This window comes from Nelumbo lutea, chromosome 1, assembly GCF_056320005.1.
Source record: "Nelumbo lutea isolate HS-2025 chromosome 1, American lotus-T2T, whole genome shotgun sequence".
Taxonomy (NCBI): Eukaryota; Viridiplantae; Streptophyta; class Magnoliopsida; order Proteales; family Nelumbonaceae; genus Nelumbo; species Nelumbo lutea.
The window spans coordinates 175,912,899-175,936,785 of record NC_142684.1 but is presented as its reverse complement, the minus strand read 5'-3'; the positions used below and the strand labels follow the sequence as shown (position 1 = coordinate 175,936,785).

The following is a 23,887-nucleotide window of genomic DNA, read 5'->3' as shown; positions in this document are numbered from 1 at the left end:
CAGCATCCTACAAAACCTTGCTAACAAAGTAGATGGGTTGTTGGACCCGATCTCCCTCTTTTATCAGTACCGAGCTGACCACCTTATAACTCGCGGAGAGGTACAACTTTAATTTATCCCCTTCCTCAGGTCGGGTTAAAACCGGGATACTAGCTAAGTATCTTTTTAGGTCGTCGAAGGCGAGTTGACACTCCACGGTCCACTCGAAGTCTTTACTTTTCTTTATAGCCTTAAAGAAAGGTAGGCGGCGATCTGCCTACTTGGACATAAAATGGCCCAGAGCGGTTATGTGGTCATTTAGCCTTTGGACCTCTTTTAATTTGCGAGGTGGTATCAAATCTAAGAAGGTCTTTATCTTTTCCGAGTTGGCTTCGATGCCACGTCGGTTGACTATGTACCCCAAGAATTTACCCGAGGTGACCCCGAAGATGCATTTGTTGGGATTTAACTTCATGTTGTACTTTCGTAAAATTTCAAAAACATTTTGTAAATCATTTAATAAAAAATTTGAAAATTGGGTCTTAATGACCATATCATCTACATAACATTCAACTTTATTGCTGATTAACGGCTCAAAAATCATGTTTACAAGTCTTTGAAAGGTTGCCCTGACATTTTTTAGTCCGAAGGGCATAACCTTATAGCAGTACAGTTCATGCTTGGTTATAAAGACCATTTTTTCTTCATCGGCGGGGTCCATCCTGATCTGGTTGTAACCCGAGTATGCATCCAGAAAGCTCAGCAACTCATGCCTTGAGGTCGCATCCACTAGGCGGTCGATCTTGGGCAGCGAGAAACAATCTTTTGGGTAGGCTCTATTCAGGTCAGTATAATCGACGCACATGTGCCATTTACCGTTGGCATTTTTTACCAGAATTGGGTTGGCTACCCAACTCGGGTAATGGACCTCCCTGATGAAGTCTGCCGCTAAGAGCTTCCCGACCTCTTCATCGACTATCTTCCAGCGCTCTGGGGCGAGAAGTAACCAGAAACCCCTAAGATGACCTCGGTCGGAATCCCCATCTCGACTTCACACTAAACAGAAACCCCTATCCAAATGAGGAGAATTTTGACAGATTGTTCAACATGTGGCTTAGACTAGCAAAGAGTTGGAGGGAATTAGAGGGGATTTAGGAGACAGAAATTGAGAAATGGGTGTCGTATCTCACATTTGATGGGCAACTTCGAAACACCAAAGACGAATCATTCTCCAACCATTGAAGCAATGACAATGGTGTGACAATCGAATCCAAGAACTACGCCAAGGACTTGAATTTGAGGAATGCTAAGGGTAAGGGTAGAGCTAATTAATTGTGAGAAACAATAAAGGTGATTTAAGATAATAGTTAAATAAAAAATTTGAATAATTTAAGAAATTTACTTTATTTTTAATTTTATTATACTATTTTATTTTAATTTTATTATATTTTTTCAATTTTATATTTATTTTAGAAAAAATTCCCATAAGTATCATGTAATTTAAGCCTATAGTCAATTTAGTACCCAAACTTTAAAATGCGACATTCTAATATTCGAACTTTCAGTTTGGGACAAATCAGTAATGACCATCAGTCAGAATGGAAAAAGACATAATTACCCATCTGCAAGTTCGACCAATATATGAACTATTTTTTGAAATGACAAAAATGATCCTTTCTCTGCAAAGTGGGAACCACTGTTCACCCACTCTATTACCTAAAGTTCTGAAGAAACCAGTTCCACACGCCAGTAACATCGAGCGGAATGCGACGCCGGAAAAGTTAAAATTGACGAGTGACAAACCAGACAGCGTCGTACGAAGATCTGCTCTGTGTATTGTGGAAGAAATTGCCAGAAGAAATTACATCTGCTAATGGTACCCCTTTTTCTAACTCAATCGTTGCCGATGCCGGAAGAGACGACCAGGTTTTTTGCTTTTTTCTATTATTTTCTATGCTTTTTACTGTATTTATATTACATTAACTTCTGGTTGATTTTAATGCAAGATTTTCAGGGATTTTCTAATCAGCCTATATGAAGCTACTGCTACTGAACCTTTTGGTCCCACCATCTCTGATGCCTCCAACAAAATTTGGTTTTTCTTAGAGGGTTCAAGGTCTAGCTGTGCAATTACTGGGTTTGGCCAAGCTGTTTCTGTCAACTTGTTGGTTGTAGCTTCTGTAGAGAGCTCCAGATGAATCTGAGTAAACAAACTGATCAAATTAAAGAGACACAGGTGAGACCGTTACGAATGGCCAGCACTGATCTGACGAAAAGCAGAGACATTTATTGTTGGACATCCATTTCTTCCTAGACAATGTACCAATCCCCATCCATTTCTTTCTGCACATCCCTTTCTTCTCCTACATATATACTTCATAAACAGTCACCTTGCCCCTCCAAACAAATCAAATGAAAAGAAGAGGAAGAAAATTAGGGAAAGGGACTTTTTCAACCTGAAAAATTAGGTTCTTTTTCTTTGTATAACCACACCACCCGAAAGCGCCTTCTGGAAAATCTCATAGTCCAAATCATATTCATCCACCTTCTTCCCACCAACCCCAAGACGAATTGCCACTGCAACCTGATCCTTACCGGTAGAACAATCGAGTTTGCCGGCCACTTTGTCAAGATCGTCACTAAGAAGCGGAGCACTAGTAGAGCATCCCAAAAGTCGGCAGGCTCCTCGCCCTCATCAATGCTCAGAATTGGACCTTGCACTCTCTCATAACGGACGACCTGGCAGGCAGCCACTCAGCGACTCTAGCACGATAGCTAATTTGTGAAACTGATTAGACGTTAGGGGTTTAAAGCTTACCACCTTCTTTGTCGTTCATTCAACCTGCGCGTGAACAGTCTCCTCTCCTCTCCTTTGTCGGAGTTGATTGAAGCTTACCACTTACTCGAGCAAGAGCAGGTCAGAAAATTACCATGGGGTCGGAAGGAAAGGCTACGCTTACCACCTGTGAACACTACGAGATGGTTGACTGACGGTGAATTAATGCCAAATATTGATTTGTGGCAAATTGAAATTTCGAATACTATATTGTCACGTACTAAATTGTCACTAAGCCCAAAATATAGAGTAATTATTGAGAATTTTCCCTTTGTTTTATTAATTTAACTTTTTTTTCAAATTTTCTAAAAACAAATTATGTGCTCACGACCCAGGTCATAGGTCTGCCGTGGGCCAATCCGGATTTATCTTTTGAAGGGTTCTGATTCCGAGTCGAATAGGTCTGGGCGGCTGCAAGTGCTGGGAGGTGGGTGTGAGAGTGTGAGGACCATTACGTGGAGGTGGAGGGGAACTGGAGATGGTAAGTGGAGAGATCAGGGATGTTGAAACTTGAAAGAGTCATGTCCACAAATGGTGTATCGTTGAAGATAAAGCCAAACTACCGGTATCATTACGTGGAGGTGGATGAGAACTGGAGATGGTAAGTGGAGAGATCAGGGATGTTGAAACTTGAAAGAGTCATGTCCACAAATGGTGTATCGTTGAAGATAAAGCCAAACTACCGGTATCATCTTTGGTGAAAATGAAAGAAGGGGAAGGCGGTGGGGTTGCTGGATGATGATCTCACCATTTCATCACCATGGCGAAACCAGAGCAACTGAGCAACCACCCGAAATAACAAATAGAAAAAGAAATGTATGTGATAATAGATGGGGGATTGAGAGGAGTAAAGATAAAGCAAAGAGTTGTTTCCTATTCCTAATCCTACCCCATTACCAATACCCATCTCTACTCTAATATCTGTGGATAAATCTTCTGGGAATATTTCTATATGTTATCTCTCCACCTAACCCCTGAAAAAATCAACTCTAGAGGTGGCCCATATGGAAAGCGACTTGTTAACAAAGATGAAAGGGGAAGTAATAGTGAATATACACCTGTGGCTTTTGCAAGCTTCAATCAGTGGCTGCACTGCTTGCGATTCTGTGATCGAACTTTCATCAATGAGCTCTCTGCCATGGATTCAGGATTTAGACACCAAGTTGGCATACATGTGCTCACAGTTGGCATCATTGAGCTCTCTGCCATGGATTCAACTTTTTTTTTTTATTCGTTTATTCAAGCAGTTCATCCACTGGGGAAGGGATAATGGAGAGTCTGTATTTAGCTCCAATTGACATTTGTACCCTTACTTTTTTACTAAGGACACGTGAAATTCATTAAAATGATGGGAAATTTTTACAGGTCAAAACCCTGAGACCTGCTGCTGAGTTTGTGCACTGTGTGCTAAACCGCTAATGGACCCAACCCAAGATCGAGCATTTTAATACTCTAAGAAATCACTCCAGAAGAAAACTTGAAACCCTAATTGTCAATGGGTATAGAAGCAACCCCCTTCCCGGTCTGAAGCTGACTTCCACTTTTAGAACCCGGAACTGGAAGAGGTTCCAAAGAAGGGGAAAAGGGTCTTCCTCGCCGTTCTTAGTTTTTACTTGCTCTGTCTTGAGAGTTTAATCCCAATCTGCGCTATTGGATTCTGTTTCTATCCATGAAAACGCTCTGGATCTGCTCTAAAAATGGCGGCTTCCGTACAGACAACGCTATGGGACAGCGTAGTAGAGCTCACTAAGTGTGCGCAGGATAAGGGTAGTGATCCTCTGCTGTGGGCAATCCAGCTCTCTTCGAATTTGAATTCAGCCGGGGTTTATCTGCCTTCCACGGAGGTGGCTCATATACTGGTTTCTCACATTTGTTGGGGGAATAACGTTCCAATCGCATGGAAACTTCTCGAGAGGGCATTAGCCGTGAAGATTGCACCGCCTATGCTGGTTCTTGCTCTTCTATCTTGCAGGTTTGTGCTTAACCTTCTAGTTGTATCTTCTTCCTTGTGTCTAGGCTTCAATGATGGTTAACAAAACCTCTTAGTTCTATTTTGATAGTTGTGAGCTTGGTCGTTTTTGATCTACTGATTTGGTTACAGGAAGGTGCTTCCTTGTCAGATGTCTATTGTTCATACGTGATTTTTCATTTGTGTTTCTTCTAATACTCTGGCGTTTTGTTGATTTGAATTGGACTATTTCTTTGAATCGATTGATTTTCCGGATTGGGCAAGACAAGATCTTTCGTGTACTACTATGTCTATAGCTAATGGTGATTCTGTGGTTGTTTAATGTTAACTTTTTTGTCCTTTTTATCAACCTCTATTGGTTTCAGCTATTCAATTATAAGTAGTAATTGGAAGTCATCCAGCTGATTAAGCAGCTTACTCAAACCTGCCTAATTTTCTCTTCAAATACTACTAAAATTGTTGTCTGATCTGTTAAGTATCCTCAAGGATATTGGTGTTCCTATTTGTTGTTACTCTCTTTTATTTGCAGTTCATCAATATTTTCTGTTTTCCTTTTTCTGCACAGGGCGCTTCCTAGTAGGCGGTCCCGGCCAACAGCATACAGGCTCTACATGGAACTCCTTAAAAGACATGCTTTCTCCTTCGCATCTCAAATTAATGGACCAAATTGGCAAAAGTGAGGTTTGATTTTGTTTAGTACCTAAAGGAAAGCATAACACTTCTTAAAGGACATTTATTAGAACAATTAACTGTCTGCTTGATGGACCTTGTCAATATTCTGTAGTTTGTCATTTGCAATCTACAGAGCTGTCATTTTGCCATTCTTGAATAATTGTTTTAAAGTTGTATAGTTCTCTATTGTTCCAGTCTCAGGACAAGAAACAAAAAACAATTTCAATTTCTTCTTTGGATAAAGATGCTCTGCACTCAGCAGAGAATCCCAAATTTGTTCAAAGGCCAGAAGGTGTAACCAGTTTTTATTCATGTTACAATTTATTGTAGAAACTACATCCTGTAACTTGTAGATACTTGACATACTGGGGCAGCAATACAATCACTATTGGTCTTCTGCATCCTAACATTAGGAGCATTGCTGTCAGTCAGCAAGAAGTGGGTGTAAAGGATTATAGGATTTATACAAATTGGAAGTGCAGCTATGCATTTTTTTCCTTTCAACCCATTAGAGAAAAAAGTTAGCTGCAGCACATGAAATTATAGATTTTCTATTGGTTTTCCTGTAGGCACTGTCTTTATTCCCTTCCATGTGATATGGGAATTGGTTCATTCATCTTCTCTTGACATGTTAAATGTTGAATTAAGACTTGCGAGACTGTTGATTACCATTCACAAATTGGAATCATGCTAGGCCATCAACCTAGGAACTATTCAAATGTGATGTGAAAATAAACTCAAAAGCAGCAGCTATCCTGCTTTTGGAAGATTTTGAACTAAAAATCGCAAATCTGCTTCTTTTGGTTGACATCAATGGCATGGGCCTGAGAATTACTAAAATCTAGAACAATCATCATCATTATCTAAGCCTCGTCCCACTATATGGGGTTGGCTACATGAATCCTGTTTCGCCATTCCATTCTGTTCAGTGCCATATCAATTGTTGAACCACAGGTGCTTAAATTTAGAACAATAAAAAGCCCAAAATGCATCAGAGTTCAGGCATTGCTTTTCATGCATCTCGTCCTGCTACACCTTCACTGTTGTCCTTATGGGCGTCAATGTTATATTATGACAGTTGGATATTAGAAACAATAAGAGCTACATCTACACTTTTATCTACTTCTAGTCTCATAATCTCATTAATTAAATCTCATTTCTATTTTTATGTATTGACTTTTCTTCCAATTTGCACTACTTTTACAATTAAAACTATAGGTAGATGTAACTTGTTTTTCTTATGCAGGACCATGAAGTCTATAGATGATGTTCTTCATCTTTCCCAAATATTTGGTCTTCAAGCATGTGAACCAGGGGTTCTTGTGGTTGAATTTGTCTTCTCAATTGTGTGGCAGTTGCTTGATGCAACATTAGATGATGAAGGGTTGCTGGAAATGACCCCAGAAAAGGAGTCCAAATGGTCAACTAGGCAACAAGATATGGAAATAGATGGTCATGATAGTTTTGATGAAAAAAGAACTGAACATCAAGATAGACTACGGAAAGCAAACACTGTTATGGCTGTTGAGTTAATTGGGCAATTCTTGCAAAATAAAATAACTTCCAAGCTTCTTTACTTGGCACGTCAAAACATGTAATAACATCTTAGTCTTTAATTTATGTTTGTGTTCATTTTGCACGTCACATGCAACAATTGTTAGTTCTGTTGCTCGAGTTGGTGTAGGCCATTGGTATTTCTATGGTTTACGCATGTTCTTTAACTAATCACCCACATTTACACAGAACTTTGGTTAATTAATCTTAGTGTCAGCTACATTAGGGTTTGGATGGTTTTGTACAGTATCTGATTTTGCTACTGTTTACCACTATCTTAGGCCTCTGCATTGGGGAAGTTTCATTCAGCGGTTGCAATTGCTTGGGACAAATTCAATGGCACTGAAGAGTTCAAAAATATCTCCAGAGGCTCTGGTGCAGTTTTCATCAGATACACGTAAGATATTGTCTCGAGAATGCAAAACGAGTACACAGCAGGAGTTCCATGCAGTTATGGCTTCTAGGTCTATGACCTCTTCTGCAGGGAAGTGTTTTGGGGCTAGTCAATCTTCACTTTGGCTTCCTCTCGATTTGTTTCTAGAAGATTCTATGGATGGTTCCCAAGTTGCAGTAACTAGTGCGATTGAAACTCTTACTGGTATGAGGTGTCTTTTTACTTGAGTACTTTAAATATTAATTTCTCAGATACTGTTATTTTTTTTCCTTTCCCTGCCAGCTTTCTATGGATCAGAGGTAAACGTTTTTTTAGTTTATACAGGTTTGGTGAAATCTCTTCAAGCAGTTAATGGTACCACCTGGCATGATGCGTTCCTGGGTCTTTGGATTGCAGCTCTTCGCCATGTCCAAAGGGTAGATTTTTGTGTGAACAGAATTTAATATTTTTTCCTTCATTTCTTTTTATACCACAATAAAGCTTGGAATTTTCTTTGTTAGTCAAGAAGGTAATGCATGATGCTCCCTAGGAATGTCCAAGCCGATGCACATATTGTCCTTATTGCTTACCAGTCTTTAAGTTCCTTTTTCATTTTTCCCCAATGTCGTAGGCATGTTTGAATGTGAACAAACTGGGAATTGATATGATGGTGCTATGCATCAAGCTTGGTAGTCAAGATTTTAGAAGGCAGTATTCATGGAAAGGGACCGTGCATTTTCTGGCTGAATATGTCTTTGTGTTCTGGATTTTGGCCATTTCATATCCTAATTTCTTCCTAAACTAACAGAAGATAGAAAAGGAAATTCCCATCCAAGGAGCCCATAATTAATTTGTTGGATTAATCAGAGTGCTTGATACACTGTATGAAGTCAAGGAAGCATCATTTAGGTTCTTGTGGAGCATTCTATAATTCTCTGTCATGAGTTATAGTGTTATACACTTATGTGTTTTAACTATTACTTTCACAGGAAAGGGATCCTATTGAGGGTCCTGTACCTCGCCTTGATACCCGCTTATGCATGTTGTTTTCCGTCACGACTCTTGCAATTGCTGATATCATTGAGGAAGAGGAAGCTGCACTTATTGATGAAACTGAATGCAGCCCCAACAACCAAAGGAAAGAAAAACAGGTTGCAGGAAAGCATCGCAAGGATTTGGTGTCCAGCTTACAGATATTGGGTGATTATGAAGGACTACTGACCCCACCACAATCTGTTGTATCTGTAGCAAATCAAGCTGCTGTGAAAGCCATGATGTTTGTTTCTGGTGTCCCAGTTGGAAGTGGGTATTTTGAGTGCATTAGCATGAATGACATGCCGATGAATTGTTGTAAGTTCCTTGTTTTTTGACATCAGAGAATTGATTTCTGTGGATAGGGGTCTTCAGTGTGGGAAAGTGAGGGCTAGCTGCAGCATTGTATTTTTTATGCATGTTGCTTACATGCATGAGAGTGAGATCCACCATTTCATGTTGCACATGAGGAGGAAAGTCATAAAAAAAAGTTGATCTGATTGAGTATTGACACCATCCATTGGTTGGTTTCATTTCATTTCATATGGGTTTACTCCCATATCTGTGATAAGGATGCAACGTGGATCACCTGAGATATATATATATATATATATATATATATATATATATATATATATATATATATATATATTGTGGTAGCATTTTTGGGTACTTCCTAGTGGTTATCCTGACGGTTTCAATGCGTTGTTGCTTCTGTTTTGTTATATATTTTGTTCTCTTTTCTTCTAATAGCTGTACTTTCCTTTTTTTGCAGCTGGAAATTTGCGGCATCTAATAGTTGAAGCTTGCATTGCTAGAAATCTACTGGACACATCAGCATATTTCTGGCCAGGCTATGTAAATAGGCACATCAACCAAATTCCTCGTAGTATGCCTGCCCAAGTGCCTGGCTGGTCATCATTGATGAAGGGAGCCCCACTAACTTCATCAATGATAAATGCTTTGGTTTCTTCTCCTGCTTCAAGGTATGCTGGTGCTTTTCCTTCTAGGTGTTCAGATAATCATTAATCTATTGTTCTTTTTCATAGTTGAATCCTTTTAGCTACCATATTAAACCAGTGTTCCTTTAGGCGTTGTTGTTTTAACCTAGCAGAAGCTGAGTGATTATAACTATAATGACCATAAAATTTACCTCTCCTCTATTTATATTGTGCTTTGTATGTTTTCTCTTTTTGTAGTTAAATTCTGTATTAATATTATACTTGGAACCACGAGCAGAGGGCCAGCATCCAATATTCTATGGAAGCCATCAGTACATGTCTTAGCCCAAAAGCTGATCTTATATAGTTATTTCTACTATTAATTTATAAAGTCCTTTCTGTACTTTGGAAAAATGTTGGCCCCAACCATCTGGAGTCCTGGGATGGGTAAACTGGCTATGGTCCTGACCTTAAGTATTTTACCATAACACCAAGTAATGGCCCCTAGTCTGGAAATTAGGTTGAAAGGTTCAAATTTTTTAAGAGAAGTTTCTGGGATCCATTATTTAGATGTTCCCAACCATGCACATTGGTTTTTCAGCTGTTAGTTATCACTTGTTATGCTTTTCACAAAGGATCGCTATGGAAAAAGAAAAATGAAAAAAATAAATACATAAAATAAATAAATAAAGGTGATCTTCGGGGTCAGCTTTGAGTTGTTTTTACTTACTGTCGGACTCAAATGATTTCCTGGTCTTCAGTTATACGCTATTTATTTCCTGAAGCCAGGTATATCAGATGCTGCTTTTAAATTTACTCAAGGATAAAGCCACTGAATTTAAGCTCATGGATTTGATGGAAGCTTAGCAGAGCTCGAGAAAATATTTGACATTGCAGTCAATGGATCGGATGGTGAGAAGATATCTGCTGCTAACATTCTCTGCGGGGCATCTTTAATTAGAGGTTGGAACATACAGGTAATGAGCCATAAATCATTCCTTTGAGTTTGGCGAAGTGATATTTGCATGAATATATAGCTTCTTTATACTATGGTGTATGTTATATTAGTTTATTTTTGTCTTGATCCTTCTGTGTTGGTTCATGTAAATTTTCTGTTACTTGCAGGAACACACCATTCATTTTGTAATAAGATTGCTGTCCCCTTCAGTTCCAGCAGATTATTCTGGGAGTGACAGTCATTTAATAGGCCATGCACCGATGCTCAACACTCTTCTTGTTGGAATAGCATCTGTTGACTGTGTCCAGATTTTCTCATTACATGGTTTGGTAGGTTCTGCTTCTATAATACCTTCCTTAGACACAAATGTGGGAAATAATCCTCTCAGTTATTGAGAGCTGCAATACCCAAACACATGCACGAGTTCTATATTTGTCAGACACTTCAAAGTGTCTAAGTGTTTCTGTGTCAGATCCCTTGCCAGCTATATTTGGGTACATAGATTGAAAGAATGACAACTCTACTACTAATTTGTTCTCCATCCCCTTTGGCAACACATGCTTACCAATCAATTGTGCTCAAAAGTGTTCCTTCACCTAATTGAGGAACGGATCACTTTGCTACATTAGTAGACCACTACTTGTTCATATGTAGTTGGAGTCTTGGAGAGATGAAGAGGAAGAAACCTAAGATTTGACTAACCTGAAATGGTCCAATGCATGCATCCACATATTTTGTGTACAGCAAAGAATTACCCTATCTTTGATTCAGTGCATACTGCATCTTGGATGCCTTAAAGGAATTAGGTAAACAATAAGGACAGGAAGGTTGGTTGAGTCCAATAAAAGAAGGATTATGATGCGTGTATGCAATTGCTATGACAGGTTGCTGTACCCAAATCAAAATGCAACTGGCCAATTGAAATAAATATAGTGGGAAAGAAGAAAGAAAGTTGAAAGGAAAAGGCTAGGGGTGCAAATTGGGTTGCCCAATTTGAAGAATTTCAACTATATCAGGCTTGACTCCACTCAAAATTTAAAAGTTCTCAACCCAACCTAACCCAAATTGCAGCCTCAGAAAAAGGGGAGTATCCACGGGTGGTTACTCCACAATCCCTTGTTGTTGACTATGCTCTAATACTCTCCAGTTTTCTGATTTTACTGTCAGGTACCACAACTTGCGGGTGCATTGATGCCAATCTGTGAGGTTTTTGGGTCATGTGTTCCCAATGTCTCATGGACTCTCACAACAGGGGAGGAAATTTCTGCACATGCAGTTTTCTCAAATGCATTTATTCTTCTGTTGAGGCTGTGGAGGTTCAATCATCCACCACTTGAACATGTGGTTGGAGATGTACCCCCAGTTGGGTATCAGCTAACTCCTGAGTACCTCTTACTGGTGCATAACTCCCAACTGGCATCCTCTGGAATCAATTCCAAAGATCGAAACAAAATCCGGAGACAGTCAACAGCCACAAATTTGTCATCTGTACAACCTATATTTGTAGACTCATTCCCAAAGTTAAAACTCTGGTACCGGCAACATCAAGCTTGTATAGCTTCAAGGCTCTCTGGTCCTGTACATGGGACACCAGTTCATCAAATTGTTGATGGACTGCTAAACATGGTGTTCAGGAAGATGAATAAAGGAAGCCAATCTTTAACCACTGGAACTTCTGGAAGTAGTACTTCTTCAGGTCCTGCAAATGATGATGCCACTCTTAGACCTAAATTACCTGCATGGGATATCCTGGAGGCAGTTCCCTTTGTTATCGATGCTGCTCTTACAGCTTGTTCCCATGGAAGACTGTCTCCGCGAGAACTGGCTACAGGTTAGTATTGATTGGCATAAGCATGCTTACATGGTTCTTGTAGGCATTACACAACTTAGTCTAGTAGGCAATTGAGCTTGGTCTTATGCATTTGGTTCATATGAGGATAGTAGAGAATCTTTGCACCTAAAAAGTGATTTATTTTCTGAGATGATTTTAACTATTTGACTTTTTTTTTTTTCTTCCTTGAGGATGAGGGCTGTTATTTTAGGTAGAGTTAGCTTCTAGAAATAAATTTTATTAGGAACTCTATTTGCAATCCAGGTGATTGTGATCCATTACCATGATTTCAGTCTTATTAGTTTTCACCTTTGGCAACTAGATGTATCATGATACATAATATTAGCAATGTAGATTTCATCAATGCATTTTGCATATGCACGTTCAGAAACGGCCAAGATTAGGTCCATATCAAGCCCACCCCTCACAAGACAGGAGGACACCAGATAGCCATGACCACATTAGTTAATGGCCCTAATATGGAGTAAACTACATGCTGATGATGTAATACGTGTCTTTGTGTATGCTCATTGTAAGTAAGTTGTAACTAGGGTACCAATATATGCCTCTGTTCATACCTTTTATTTGGAATTTGGATGGGGTCACTTTAGGACATCTTGAACTTGCATTTCAGGGCTAAAGGATCTAGCTGATTTTCTACCTGCATCATTGGCAACAATTGTTAGCTACTTCTCAGCTGAAGTGACACGTGGTGTTTGGAAACCTGCCTTCATGAATGGAACTGATTGGCCAAGCCCTGCTGCAAATTTGTCCAACGTTGAGGAGCAGATCAAGAGGATTCTGGCTGCAACAGGGGTAGACGTCCCAAGCCTTGCTGCAGGTGAGTAGTAGTTTGTGCCCTGTTGTGTTACGTGGCATTCACATGCTAGCATCATTAGGTATTGCTAAAATGTGTCGATGCTCACATGTCACCCATGGATTGTATGTGCAGCATACATCTTAAACCGTCAAATATGCCTTCTATTATTGGTAGGGTAGAGAGAGAGAGCCACCCATATCTCGTTTTATAAGACTATCTTTTGCTGTTTAGAAGATTCAAATAGTGGTTTTGTTTTAACCAAGTTAATGTTTTTACTATCCTCTTATGAATATCACCGTACCCTTCTGAGTTTCACTTCACCAACATTGGGGGTTGGTGATTTAATGTTAAGAAGTTAAAAGAAACCCTCTACCTGTTATAAGAAACTTGGTTGAAGGATTGGAAACCACTAAGGACAATGAAGCACCATTGGAAGGACAGCCGTGAGACAATGCCAACAGACTGCTCTTGGGGTCATAATGAGTACACTTCCTGCCTCTGCATTAAAAATAGAGCAAGTGCCAAGGTCATTTGAGCGTATGAAATGGGTATGTAAAGGATCCATGGGGGATATCTCCAAGGATCTTTTATGGGTGTGGAAGCAGTGGTCTCTCATCCTGCAAGCAGTACTTCTGTTATTTATCCCCCCCCCCAGAGAGAGAGAGAGTAAAAGAAGGAAAAAAAAAGGAGGAAAAAGCATTCTCCTGTTGGAGAAACTGCTAAATGTAAATAAATTGATAAGCAGCCAAAAATGTGCCTTTGTATTTGGAAACACGAGTGTCTTCATATCGTGGTTGTGATTCTTATTTTTTATATTTTCTCTTATGACAGGAGGAGCCGCTCCAGCCACACTTCCACTGCCCTTGGCTGCCTTTGTAAGCTTCACCATAACCTTCAAACTTGATAGAGCCTCAGAACGTTCCCTCAACCTGGCTGGCCCAGCCTTGGAGTCCCTTTCAGCAGGTTGTCCATGGCCTTGCATGCCTATTGTAGCATCTCTATGGGCCCAGAAGGTGAAGAGATGGAGTGATTTCCTCATCTTTTCTGCATCTCGGACCATCTTCCACCATAACAGTGATGCTGTAGTTCAGCTCCTCAAGAGCTGCTTCACAGCAACACTTGGCCTCAATGCCACACCCCTCTCTAGTAATGGGGGTGTTGGAGCCCTTCTTGGACATGGTTTTGGCTCCCATTTCTATGGAGGATTCTCCCCCGTCGCCCCTGGGATTCTTTACTTGCGAGTATACCGATCAATCAGAGACATCATGTTCATGACAGAAGAGATTCTCTCTCTTCTAATGTTTTCTGTGAGAGAAATAGTGGGCGATGGGTTGTTGAGGGAAAGGATGGAGAAGGTGAAGAAGACAAAAAATGGGATGAGATATGGGCAAGTTTCACTTGCTGCAGCAATGACACGGGTGAAGCTTGCAGCTTTGCTTGGGGCATCATTTGTATGGTTGTCTGGAGGGTTGGGTCTCGTTCAGTCGTTGATCAAGGAGACTATTCCTTCTTGGTTTATATCTGGGAATGGATCAGAACAGGAAGGAGGGTGTGAGGGGATTGTGGCGATGCTGAGAGGCTATGCACTTGCTTACTTCGCTGTTATTTGTGGTACATTTGCTTGGGGCGTGGACTCAACGACTTCAGCTTCAAAGCGGCGGGCAAAGATCCTTAGAGCTCACATGGAATTCCTAGCAAGCGTACTTGATGGCAAGGTTTCACTAGGTTGTGATTGGGCCACATGGCGGGCTTATGTGTCAGGATTTGTGAGCCTTATGGTTGGGTGTACACCAACATGGGTGTTGGAGGTGGAGGTGGATGTCTTGAAAAGATTGAGCAAAGGATTAAGGCAGTGGAATGAGGAGGAACTTGCTCTTGCTTTGCTGGGTAGAGGTGGAGCTGGGGCGATGGGTGCAGCTGCCCAACTAATCGTCGAGAGCGAGATATGAGTCTGTTTCTCAACTAACACTTTTGGAGACGAGAGAGTTGTTTTGCATCTCATAATAACAATAATGTTCGATCTTTTTATCTAGTTTATTTTTCATCAAATTTATGTAAAGTTTACATAATGATCAATGAGAAAAAGTAAAACAAAAAAAAGTTGATGCGGTTTGCAAACGCTTGTTTGATGTTGTTTGGAGAGAGATCAAAGACTAAGGTTGTGTTTGGTACCATTGTTGTTTTTATTTGTAACGTTTTAGGTTAATCAATATAAAATTCCACTTTACTATCTTTAACTTTGGGGATAGTGTACGTTAGTGTTAGTACCCAAACATTCAAATGTGTCCATAGTTTGTCACTGCATACCCAAACTTTCAAAATAGTGTCAAGTTGGTCCAAAACCGTGTTAACCGGTGTTAAGTATTATGTAAAAGGATAAAAATGGAGGTCTCTGTTTCTGGATATATGATCGAGAAAAGTTCAGGTCGTCAAGATAATTGCCCGACGAATCCAAAACCGCGACCCATGTGCACATGTTCAGGTGGCAGTAGCTGGGGAGAAGATGAGAAGGTGTTGCCGACGTGCTGACAGAGAGATTCTGAGAAGGGCATTAGCGCCTCCGGTTCGTGGATCTAGTCAACCGTGCTGGTTGTCTTCCCTTGAGCCTGTTTTTGAGGGTGTTGACGTTCTCTTTTTCCATTACAGAGTACACTAACCACTCTTATTGCATGTAAAGATTGATTTATATCTGTTAGATGCTGTAAAAATTTTGTCATTTATGATTGACATTGATTTTATCGGGGCAATGGATCTTGTAGTATGACAGAACGCCATCCTGGAGCACGAACCAGCGGGGGCGCCAACCTTTGCCGTAATTCACCCATTTGTACAGAATACCGGAGATTCCATTTCCGATGATGTCATTTATCTTAACTTCCTTGGTGATCCTCCAACAACAGTTGGGCCTCATTCATCATGGCAACCTCGACGACGGGTCATTCATCGAAGGCACAACTCGCTGCATCATCCGACAATGATCGAAATCGTTAGTCCCGCAGTTGTGGTTCATATCGTTGCCGCGAACACCATTGCCATAGTTGTAGTTGTTATTGTCATTGAGGTCGACGGAGGATGTCCGAGGATACGCATCACGGCTGCCAGCAGCCAAGTTGGATCTCGTAGTTGCGAGAGGTGGATGTCGAGATATGTCAAGCATATCCTTTAACTGAGAGGAAGTCACTGCTTGGCTTTGCTTGGAGACGGTAGAAAGGCAGCAGAAGGGATGCATCAAGCCGGATCAAACAATATATCATTCCAAAGAGCGAAATCACCGTGAGCCAGAGGCAGTTACTGAAAGAGAGAGAGGCCATCTTCATGCTCATAGGTGGGAGTAGTGGTGATGGAGGAGTGATGGTGGTTCGCCAGAAAAGTTGGTTGTGATGCTTTAATTTATTTGACGAATAACTCTTGTCAGTGGTGTGGTAAGGCTATGTGCCGCAGTCTCCTTGAAAGACGAAGGCAGGCAGAGGGCAAAATGTAGGCTTTCTCCGATTGATAGAAATGTTCTGTTCGTTGTGATTTATGTTTCCCTTTATAGGATGAGATCCTGAGGTCCGAAAGGAGGGAGTCAAAAGAGTGATTCCCACTTGGAAAAGGGGATTTTTGATTCGTTGTCAGTTGTCAGGGAGACACTGCTAATGTTTTGCCATGTGTTTTATGAGATCTCTCTAGGACAAGGTTTCCTTTCGTCTGATGATTCTCATAATACATATGTACTATTTCCTTTTGCGAATTTCTTAAACTAACGTGGCATGGATGATGTTATAGTCTTATGTGTCTCTTAATCCTACTAGGCATTCTGTCACAAGTGATATCAGCTAGTCATTGTGTTTCTTCATTTGTCACTGATTTGCGAGGGCAGTAAACTCATCTCAGGCTCGTGATGGCTTTGTATTCATCGCAAGTCTGTGCATGCTTTGAGTTTATTACAGTTTTGTGTCGAGTTGTGAACTCGTCACAGGTGTGTAGCATTGGTTTAGCACATTCTATGTTATTGCAGTTGCGATGATCAACATGTACCTGCAACTCTATTGAGCAGAAATGCCGATATGGCATCCTACGGACGGTTATTTATTTATGATTATTAGAATTTTGACATTTCTGCTCAATAAAGTAATTCTGGTAAGAGGTGTCATCATTTCTCCCTCCCTCCTCATTCTGGTTAGAATTGGGCCTACCATCTAAAGGTAGAAGACAATGAACACTGTCTTCTTTTGAAGGATAATTTTTGATATTTTCAAAAATTTTAATTTGCACATGTCATAACATAATCAGATAACTGAGGTCGGTTAACAACAATGACTAACTTGATACTTTTTGAACGTTTGGATACTGTAATGGCATGTATGAAAGTTTCAGTAATAACTTGACACTACCCCAATGTGATTATTCGCCAGCCTTAATTTTAGCTGAATCGTAGCAACCAACCTTTAGATTTGGCCATGGAGTCCTTGTGCTTGAAACCGAGACCCTGAAAGACAAAAAGATCTTGTCTTTGGCCCAGTATGGTCTTGTGCTTATCATTTCTGACTTGGTCCTTGTACTCGTCCGTGGTGCTCACCCTCCTCGCCGCCTACGATGATGCTGCCAGCTGTTGGAGCAAAGCAACACCACAACAAATATGAACGCGGCAAAGCGAGTGGATCGAGCCATGTCCGCTATGGTTCTACCAACTATAATGTTATTGGTATGAATTAAAAAGAAAAGTGAGAAACTTTATATGTAGAATCCATGTTGAGGCTGAGTTAATTCAAACATGCGAGTGGGTAGAACCAACTGTGATGAGGCCTGATCAGGAGAGGCACTCATGAACTCCAGGCTTTATAGTAGAGAAGATTGAGGGCACAACAGACAGGTGGAATGCTACTTGTTGGAGGAGAATGTCTTCTCTCGTGCCTATTACTACTACAAGTGTCGCTCTTCAATACTCCACAAGTAACGCCCGCATGTACAAGAAGCCATTGAGCTATCATTTTTTTTTTTTTGCTACTTGTAATATTAATAATAAAAGTAATTTAGTAAGTTATTACTAATTACTTAATAAAATAATTATTTTTTTATATTATCCATTAGGCTGCGTTTGAAAGTGATGCAAATGGAGTGTAAATCCTGGTTTAGGGTAAATTTGTATTCTATTTCACTTTTGCTTATGTTTGGCAACATTACATTTATGAATTGACAAATGAGAGACCAATGCATATTTACATTGATAATAAGATGTAAAAATATATCAATAAAAAAGAAATAAATTTGCATTCAATTGGGCTTTTGATAAAAAAAAAAAAGCATATATTTTATTGGAATTTGTGTTTGCATCTGTTACAGCTAAAAGTCTGTTTGATAAGAAAGTAAATTTGTCAATGCAAAACTAACCCAACTTTGCAATTTATATGAACCATTTTACACTCTACAAATTTGCTTCCACACTTATTTGCATCGTTTGCAAACACAGCCTTAGTGTTCAATTTTATCTATTTTATTTTATTAATGATAATTTGTTACAGTTTTTTGTAATTATTACTTAAATATTAGTAAATATATGTACTTAAGTGCAGTCATAATTAAATTAACCTATAGACTATTTTTTAATCATAATTAAAATAATCTAAACTCCAGCTCAAGGCTTAAGACTTCAGATTGGGCTTGGATTGATCCTCAGCCCAACCTAACCCACCTAAGCTGCATTGCTAAGAGCAATGTGACATTTGGAATTGAATTGGACCAAATCAGGTACAACTCTGCATTATTTTTGGGTTTTTAACTATTTTTAGAGGATGAACTGCCTCTTTTACATAGCCCAACGAACCAAAAAAAAAAAAAAAAAGAAAAAACAAAAGATCTTGGGCCATATTTTAATAGAGTATTAACAGGGCTGCTTAGCCTAGCTTGGCCCACAGCCCAAGCATAACAATATTTGTTTGAGCTTGGGACAGGGATATGTTTGCCCATGTTAATTATAAAATTATGATTTTTATAAATTAAAAATATTTAATTTTAATTTATTATAAAAATTTATACTTATATATTACTATAAAATTTGTTATCTAAATATTATATCTAACTTCTAAGTTAAGCTTAGGGGTTGCTTAACTTGGGCCCCGCTTGTTAGGGTTGTCAATGGATTCTGAAAGTTAGATACCTAATTAGATTCTAAACCCGATTAAGGTCTGGATGTTAGAACTTAATTAATAATCAGATAATGTAAATTTAATCCCATTTGATCCAATTAAAACCTAAGTTTAATAAAAAAACTATTATCGTATGTGTATATATATAGTATAAATTATGTATACATTATATTTATTTTATATTTATATATAGTACAAATCTTATAATTGATAAATTCAATCTTTTATATTTATTGTACATATATGCTTTAAAAAGAATTAGTTTTTTTAAACTTTTTTAGCTTTTTGGTCATTTTAAACACAATAAGATGGTTGTGGATGGTGACCCATGCTCACACTTTAACACAATATAACATTATTTTTAATTATTTGTTTTCATTTAATGGTTAAAAATTTTCAAGAATTATTAATTATCTGAAATTTTAAGTAACTAAAATTACATTTATTAAATTCACCATGTGGTTGAAACTTAAACACAGTATATCTTTATTTATAATTATTCGTTTTCATTTAATGGTTGAATTTTCAAGAATTATTAATTATATGAAATTGTAAAGCAACTGAAATTATATTTTCAATAATTAATTGAATAATTTTTTGGAAAGTTTCTGGAAATGATTTCCTCATAGTTACATAATTAGTGTAATTATAGTTTTCAAAATTAATTTTTTGCCAAAAATAATTTTCCAAAATTACAGAAATGTAATAAATTCCCCAAATTTACACTAATTTATCTTCTATTTTCCAATAAAAATTAATCAAGAATTATTCGAAAATGTAATATAAAAATTTTGGAAAATGTAATAGTTTTCAGCCAATAAATTCACAATTTTCAATAAAACAAAATTTATTTTGTGACAATAAGTTAAAATTTACAACCAATAAATTGATGAACAATAATTGCAATAATTGACCATTTTAGTATTTTTATTGTTATTGAATAACAATTATTTTCAACCAATTTTCAATAATTTGAATAATTTACCGAATAATAAATTTTCAATAATTTATTAAATGCTTTTCTGGAATAATTTCCTTGTAATTAAATAATTTCGATAATAATTATTAAATAATTTTTGGTAGATTATTTTTCAAAATAATTATTGAATAATTCTTGGTAGATTATTTTCCAAAATTATTTAGTAATTTTTCTAAATAATGGATTATTTAATAATCATTTATTTAAATCATAATACTAGATTATTATTTAAGTAAATTTCAAAAAATTTATTAAATCTTGTTTTGTTGTTAGTTTGATTGAATGTTTTTAATTATTAAATAAATGAGGTATAACGCATAAATAATTGATAAAGGATAACGGATTTGGGTAGAATATTATTGATTGTTTTAATGTTTTATTGAATTAAACAATAGATAGAGAATTTGGGTTGGATCTGGGTCGAAACATCCAGAAACTTTAACATGTAACAATTTAAAGAGTAAACAATAAAAAGTAAAAAAGTAAAGACTAAATAGAAAAAATTAAAGAGTGGAAACTTCTAATAATGCATAAAATAATTTCAACCAGACTTGACAATCAGGTCAGCAGGTTGATTCATGACTCAACCCAACTCAGTTTTCGGGTCGGGTCGGGTCACTTTCTCGGATAACTAAAAACCCTAACCCTGTTTTTTCGGATTGAATTGGATCAACTTTTTGCTAGGTCTAACAAGGGATGTTGAGATAAATGATGGGTGTTTTTGATTGTGCGATAATGAAGAGACGTGGGGAAGGGGAATTTCCCTTTTTGAAAACTTGCCACGTGGCTGAATAAAGGAAAAAGGAGGAATGAGAAAGAATGAATGAGAGCAAAGGTGGGGAAAAACGGAAGGAGAAACCATTCCAAGAGAATGCAAGGGAGGGCTGCTGAAGTGGCCTTTAACACTATATAATATAGCATAGATAGCGAATCAAGTATGTCGGGAGAGTAAAATTCTAATATTTGATGTTTCAACTCAGATGAGGATGGTATGGACTTACAGCATTTCAAGAAGCCCAAAAAAAAAAACCCAAATTCACCCATCGTATATAGATAATTAACAACCCATTTGGAATTTGAATGAAGTTGGGGCTAGGGGTACAATTTGGGCGGGCTTGCATTCAGCTTTTGTCAAAAATTGAATAGACCTTATCCAAAACTCGAACTTGAAACAGTATAAAATGTTAACTCGGGCCAATTGAATGCACCCCTAGATGAAGTTAAGGTGGTTGGATTGGGTTGGCTCATGGGCACCCATTGGGTCTGACAGATCTAAATCCTAATGCTCTCTCCCCCAGCCCCATGCCCCAGTGGGCACTTGAACCGTTTTTGCTTTCGGGTTGCAGGTCATTGGTTTGACTGGTTAGGTTAAACGATTCAGACCGTGCCACATATGTGTATGTATGCAGTATATATATATATATTATGTATTATTTTATATTTAATTTATGTTTTTTAATTCAGTTTTAAATTTTTTATTTATAAAAATATTAAAAATTACAACTTGAGGCCAAAAAAGGGTTTTTTTCATGAAAATAATGGGGCAAGGCACACCTACATCCCCTTGGGATGTATAGATCTCGAAAAATTACCAAAAAAAAAATCAGTCAAATCGGACATTGGAGTGTAAAATTATGACCTCCAAAAGTTTACATGCATTAAGTGTACAACCCACGACCTGGTCATCGGGTCAAACAGGTCAATGGTCAAACTAGACTGGTCCAACAATTATTGACCAAATCAATGGTTTTTGAATATTTGGCGGGTCTTAACTGAATTAGACCCAAAATCCTAACCGGAGGTGATGGTTCCAACAGCCACCAAATCAACAACAGATTGAAAACATTGATTTAGAGACCCATGAATGAATTGATGGAACCTAAGTATTAACGTCCCAACATCGGATGGTGGAAAAAGTTGCAACGGTCAATTTAGGTGGTCTCACGTAGAGTAGAATGTTTCATGTTCAACATGGCAATCATCCAAAGAAAGGTACAGGTTTCCAACCTTTTCTTTCAAACCAACCACAGCCTAAGCTTTCATGGGGAACTGGACTTGCTTAATTTGTATGGTGTAAATTGGCCCATGAATACCATTGGATTGGCATTTATTAAAGAATAGATGAATGGATTTTAAAGTTCAACCCAACCCATCCAATTGCCAATTTGCCACCACGTAGGAACTGTGAAGGTTTTTGTTACTTCGATTCAATGTCTGCTGTGAAAGAAATTGAATTGGCCAATCTTTTTGGTAGTGCTATTTAAGCAATGAATGACGTTCTATGTCACACCACAGAGTCACAGACAGACCTCAGTTAACAATGGCAATCTAATAAGAGAATCGGGACCCACCATTAATGTGTAGGGAATTGCATTATGCAGAGAATCAGCATTTGATTGGACCATTTTGCCCATCTGTGCCCAAGTGTAGTTTTGCAGTTGGAGTGATTTTTCTTCCATGGTCTAAATGATTTCAGATCAGATTTTGGCCTAAATAATCCCTAAGAATCTCCATTGCAAGGGAAATAAAATAAAGTAAAAATTTCTCAACAAGGAAGGAGGAAAAGAATTATCAAATAGTCCACAGGATTCTTCCAGGAACATCTTTGCTTAACTGAAATGACTCATTTCTGAAAGTAGTGAAGTTATTTGATTTCAAATGTTGGAACCCATGAAAAAATGTCTATTTTACAGTTGAGCCCCTCGATTATATAATGTAAACTATATTATAAATTTATAATCATATTTTATACAATTAAAAACACACTTGCAGAATTATATCATAGTAAATATAACTTATTATGTTTTCATATTAAAAAAAAAAATTCTATGATAATATAATATACAATATATTATATCGCATGAAGAGATTATGTGGGAGTTCTATGGTGAATGGCAATATTGTTGAAGGTTAATGTTGTCTAAACCTCTTAATTTTGTTCTGAATGTATTCAGAACGGAGATCATTTCTAGAAATTTAAGACATACAGAAATTAGAGGTGTATTGAGATGTTTAAACCAAACAACTACTGACCTTAAGTCCTGTGTTTCTCTAACTATCCTCCATTCATATCTCAATATTCTTTACATTATTGGTCAGTGTCCAGAGGTGACTTATTCAGACCATCCATTCTAATAAGATCAACAGGTTGTCCATGGTATTTTTACCTTGTTTCTTTCAGGGATTCCATGAGGAATAATCAGAAACAGACAGCATAAACATTCTTGCAATTTGCATTACTTTCTTGTACATATTGTTTTACTCCATTTCTTCTACTTACCTGTAAATAAAAAGTAATTATTAAAAAAAAAAACAATTATATGAGACCAACTTTCTGCAGGATGAGTCCCTCCATCCAACTAACAGCAATTGTTCTGCCAGTTTAGTCTTATAATTGTAGATGAAGCAAATTGTTCTGCCAGTTTAGTCTTAAAACTGTAAGTGAAGCAAATATGTTGAGTTTAGTAATTAGTGAAGGTCCTTTAATTCAGAAAGCAATCTCTCTGAATTTTTCTCTTCCTTCCTTCAATCCTTATCCTTCACTTTGGATGGATGTCTTTTCAACTACTACCACCCTTTAAATTCCACTTTGATCCGACCCACCTACATTACTCCCTAAATTGTTGAGGAATTCATGAATTGGAGAGAACTCTTCTGCTGTGTTTACTTAGCTATCACGACATGTATCCTATTCAAATAATAGTACGATGAACTTTATTTAGTTCTCTTTTTTATTTTTTTTTATTTATTTTTTTTTTTTTTGCTTTGGATTGTGAACATTCATGTAAACACAACACATTGGTCAAGACCACATC

General features: G+C 37.9%; 1 protein-coding gene and 2 long non-coding RNA genes across 4 annotated transcripts; 2 read left to right on the top strand and 1 right to left on the bottom strand.

The window, feature by feature from the left end:
• The first annotated feature begins 1,620 nt into the window (after positions 1–1,620).
• On the top strand, positions 1,621–3,116 carry LOC148879379 (uncharacterized). 2 transcript variants are annotated; one of them, XR_016104207.1, is made up of 2 exons: positions 1,621–1,905; positions 1,994–3,116. It is a non-coding gene; the product is annotated as an uncharacterized LOC148879379 (long non-coding RNA). The 2 variants fall into 2 exon arrangements; XR_016104206.1 differs by having other exon boundaries at positions 1,649–1,905; positions 1,986–3,116.
• LOC148879380 (uncharacterized) lies at positions 2,219–3,028 on the bottom strand. Its single transcript, XR_016104208.1, has 2 exons — positions 2,798–3,028; positions 2,219–2,718 (listed from the first exon to the last, which is right to left on the bottom strand). It is a non-coding gene; the product is annotated as an uncharacterized LOC148879380 (long non-coding RNA).
• Positions 3,117–4,069: 953 nt separating the features above from the next.
• On the top strand, positions 4,070–15,083 carry LOC148879378 (mediator of RNA polymerase II transcription subunit 33A-like). Its single transcript, XM_088960902.1, has 12 exons — positions 4,070–4,787; positions 5,350–5,460; positions 6,703–7,050; positions 7,292–7,608; positions 7,729–7,820; positions 8,373–8,733; positions 9,191–9,401; positions 10,219–10,333; positions 10,482–10,643; positions 11,482–12,145; positions 12,780–12,986; positions 13,797–15,083. Exons 1-12 carry the CDS (start codon positions 4,513–4,515, stop codon positions 14,912–14,914), a joined length of 3,981 nt encoding a protein of 1,326 aa, XP_088817028.1. The 5' UTR covers positions 4,070–4,512; the 3' UTR covers positions 14,915–15,083.
• The last annotated feature ends 8,804 nt before the right edge of the window (positions 15,084–23,887 follow it).

Excerpts from the sequence above, each read along its gene's own strand:
- LOC148879378 (XM_088960902.1), top strand. The coding sequence starts at position 4,513 with ATGGCGGCTTCCGTACAGACAACGCTATGGGACAGCGTAGTAGAGCTC. Across the intron at positions 7,051-7,291 it reads TACTTGGCACGTCAAAACAT|GCCTCTGCATTGGGGAAGTT; the intron begins GTAATAACATCT and ends CCACTATCTTAG. Across the intron at positions 7,609-7,728 it reads TGCGATTGAAACTCTTACTG|GTTTGGTGAAATCTCTTCAA; the intron begins GTATGAGGTGTC and ends TAGTTTATACAG.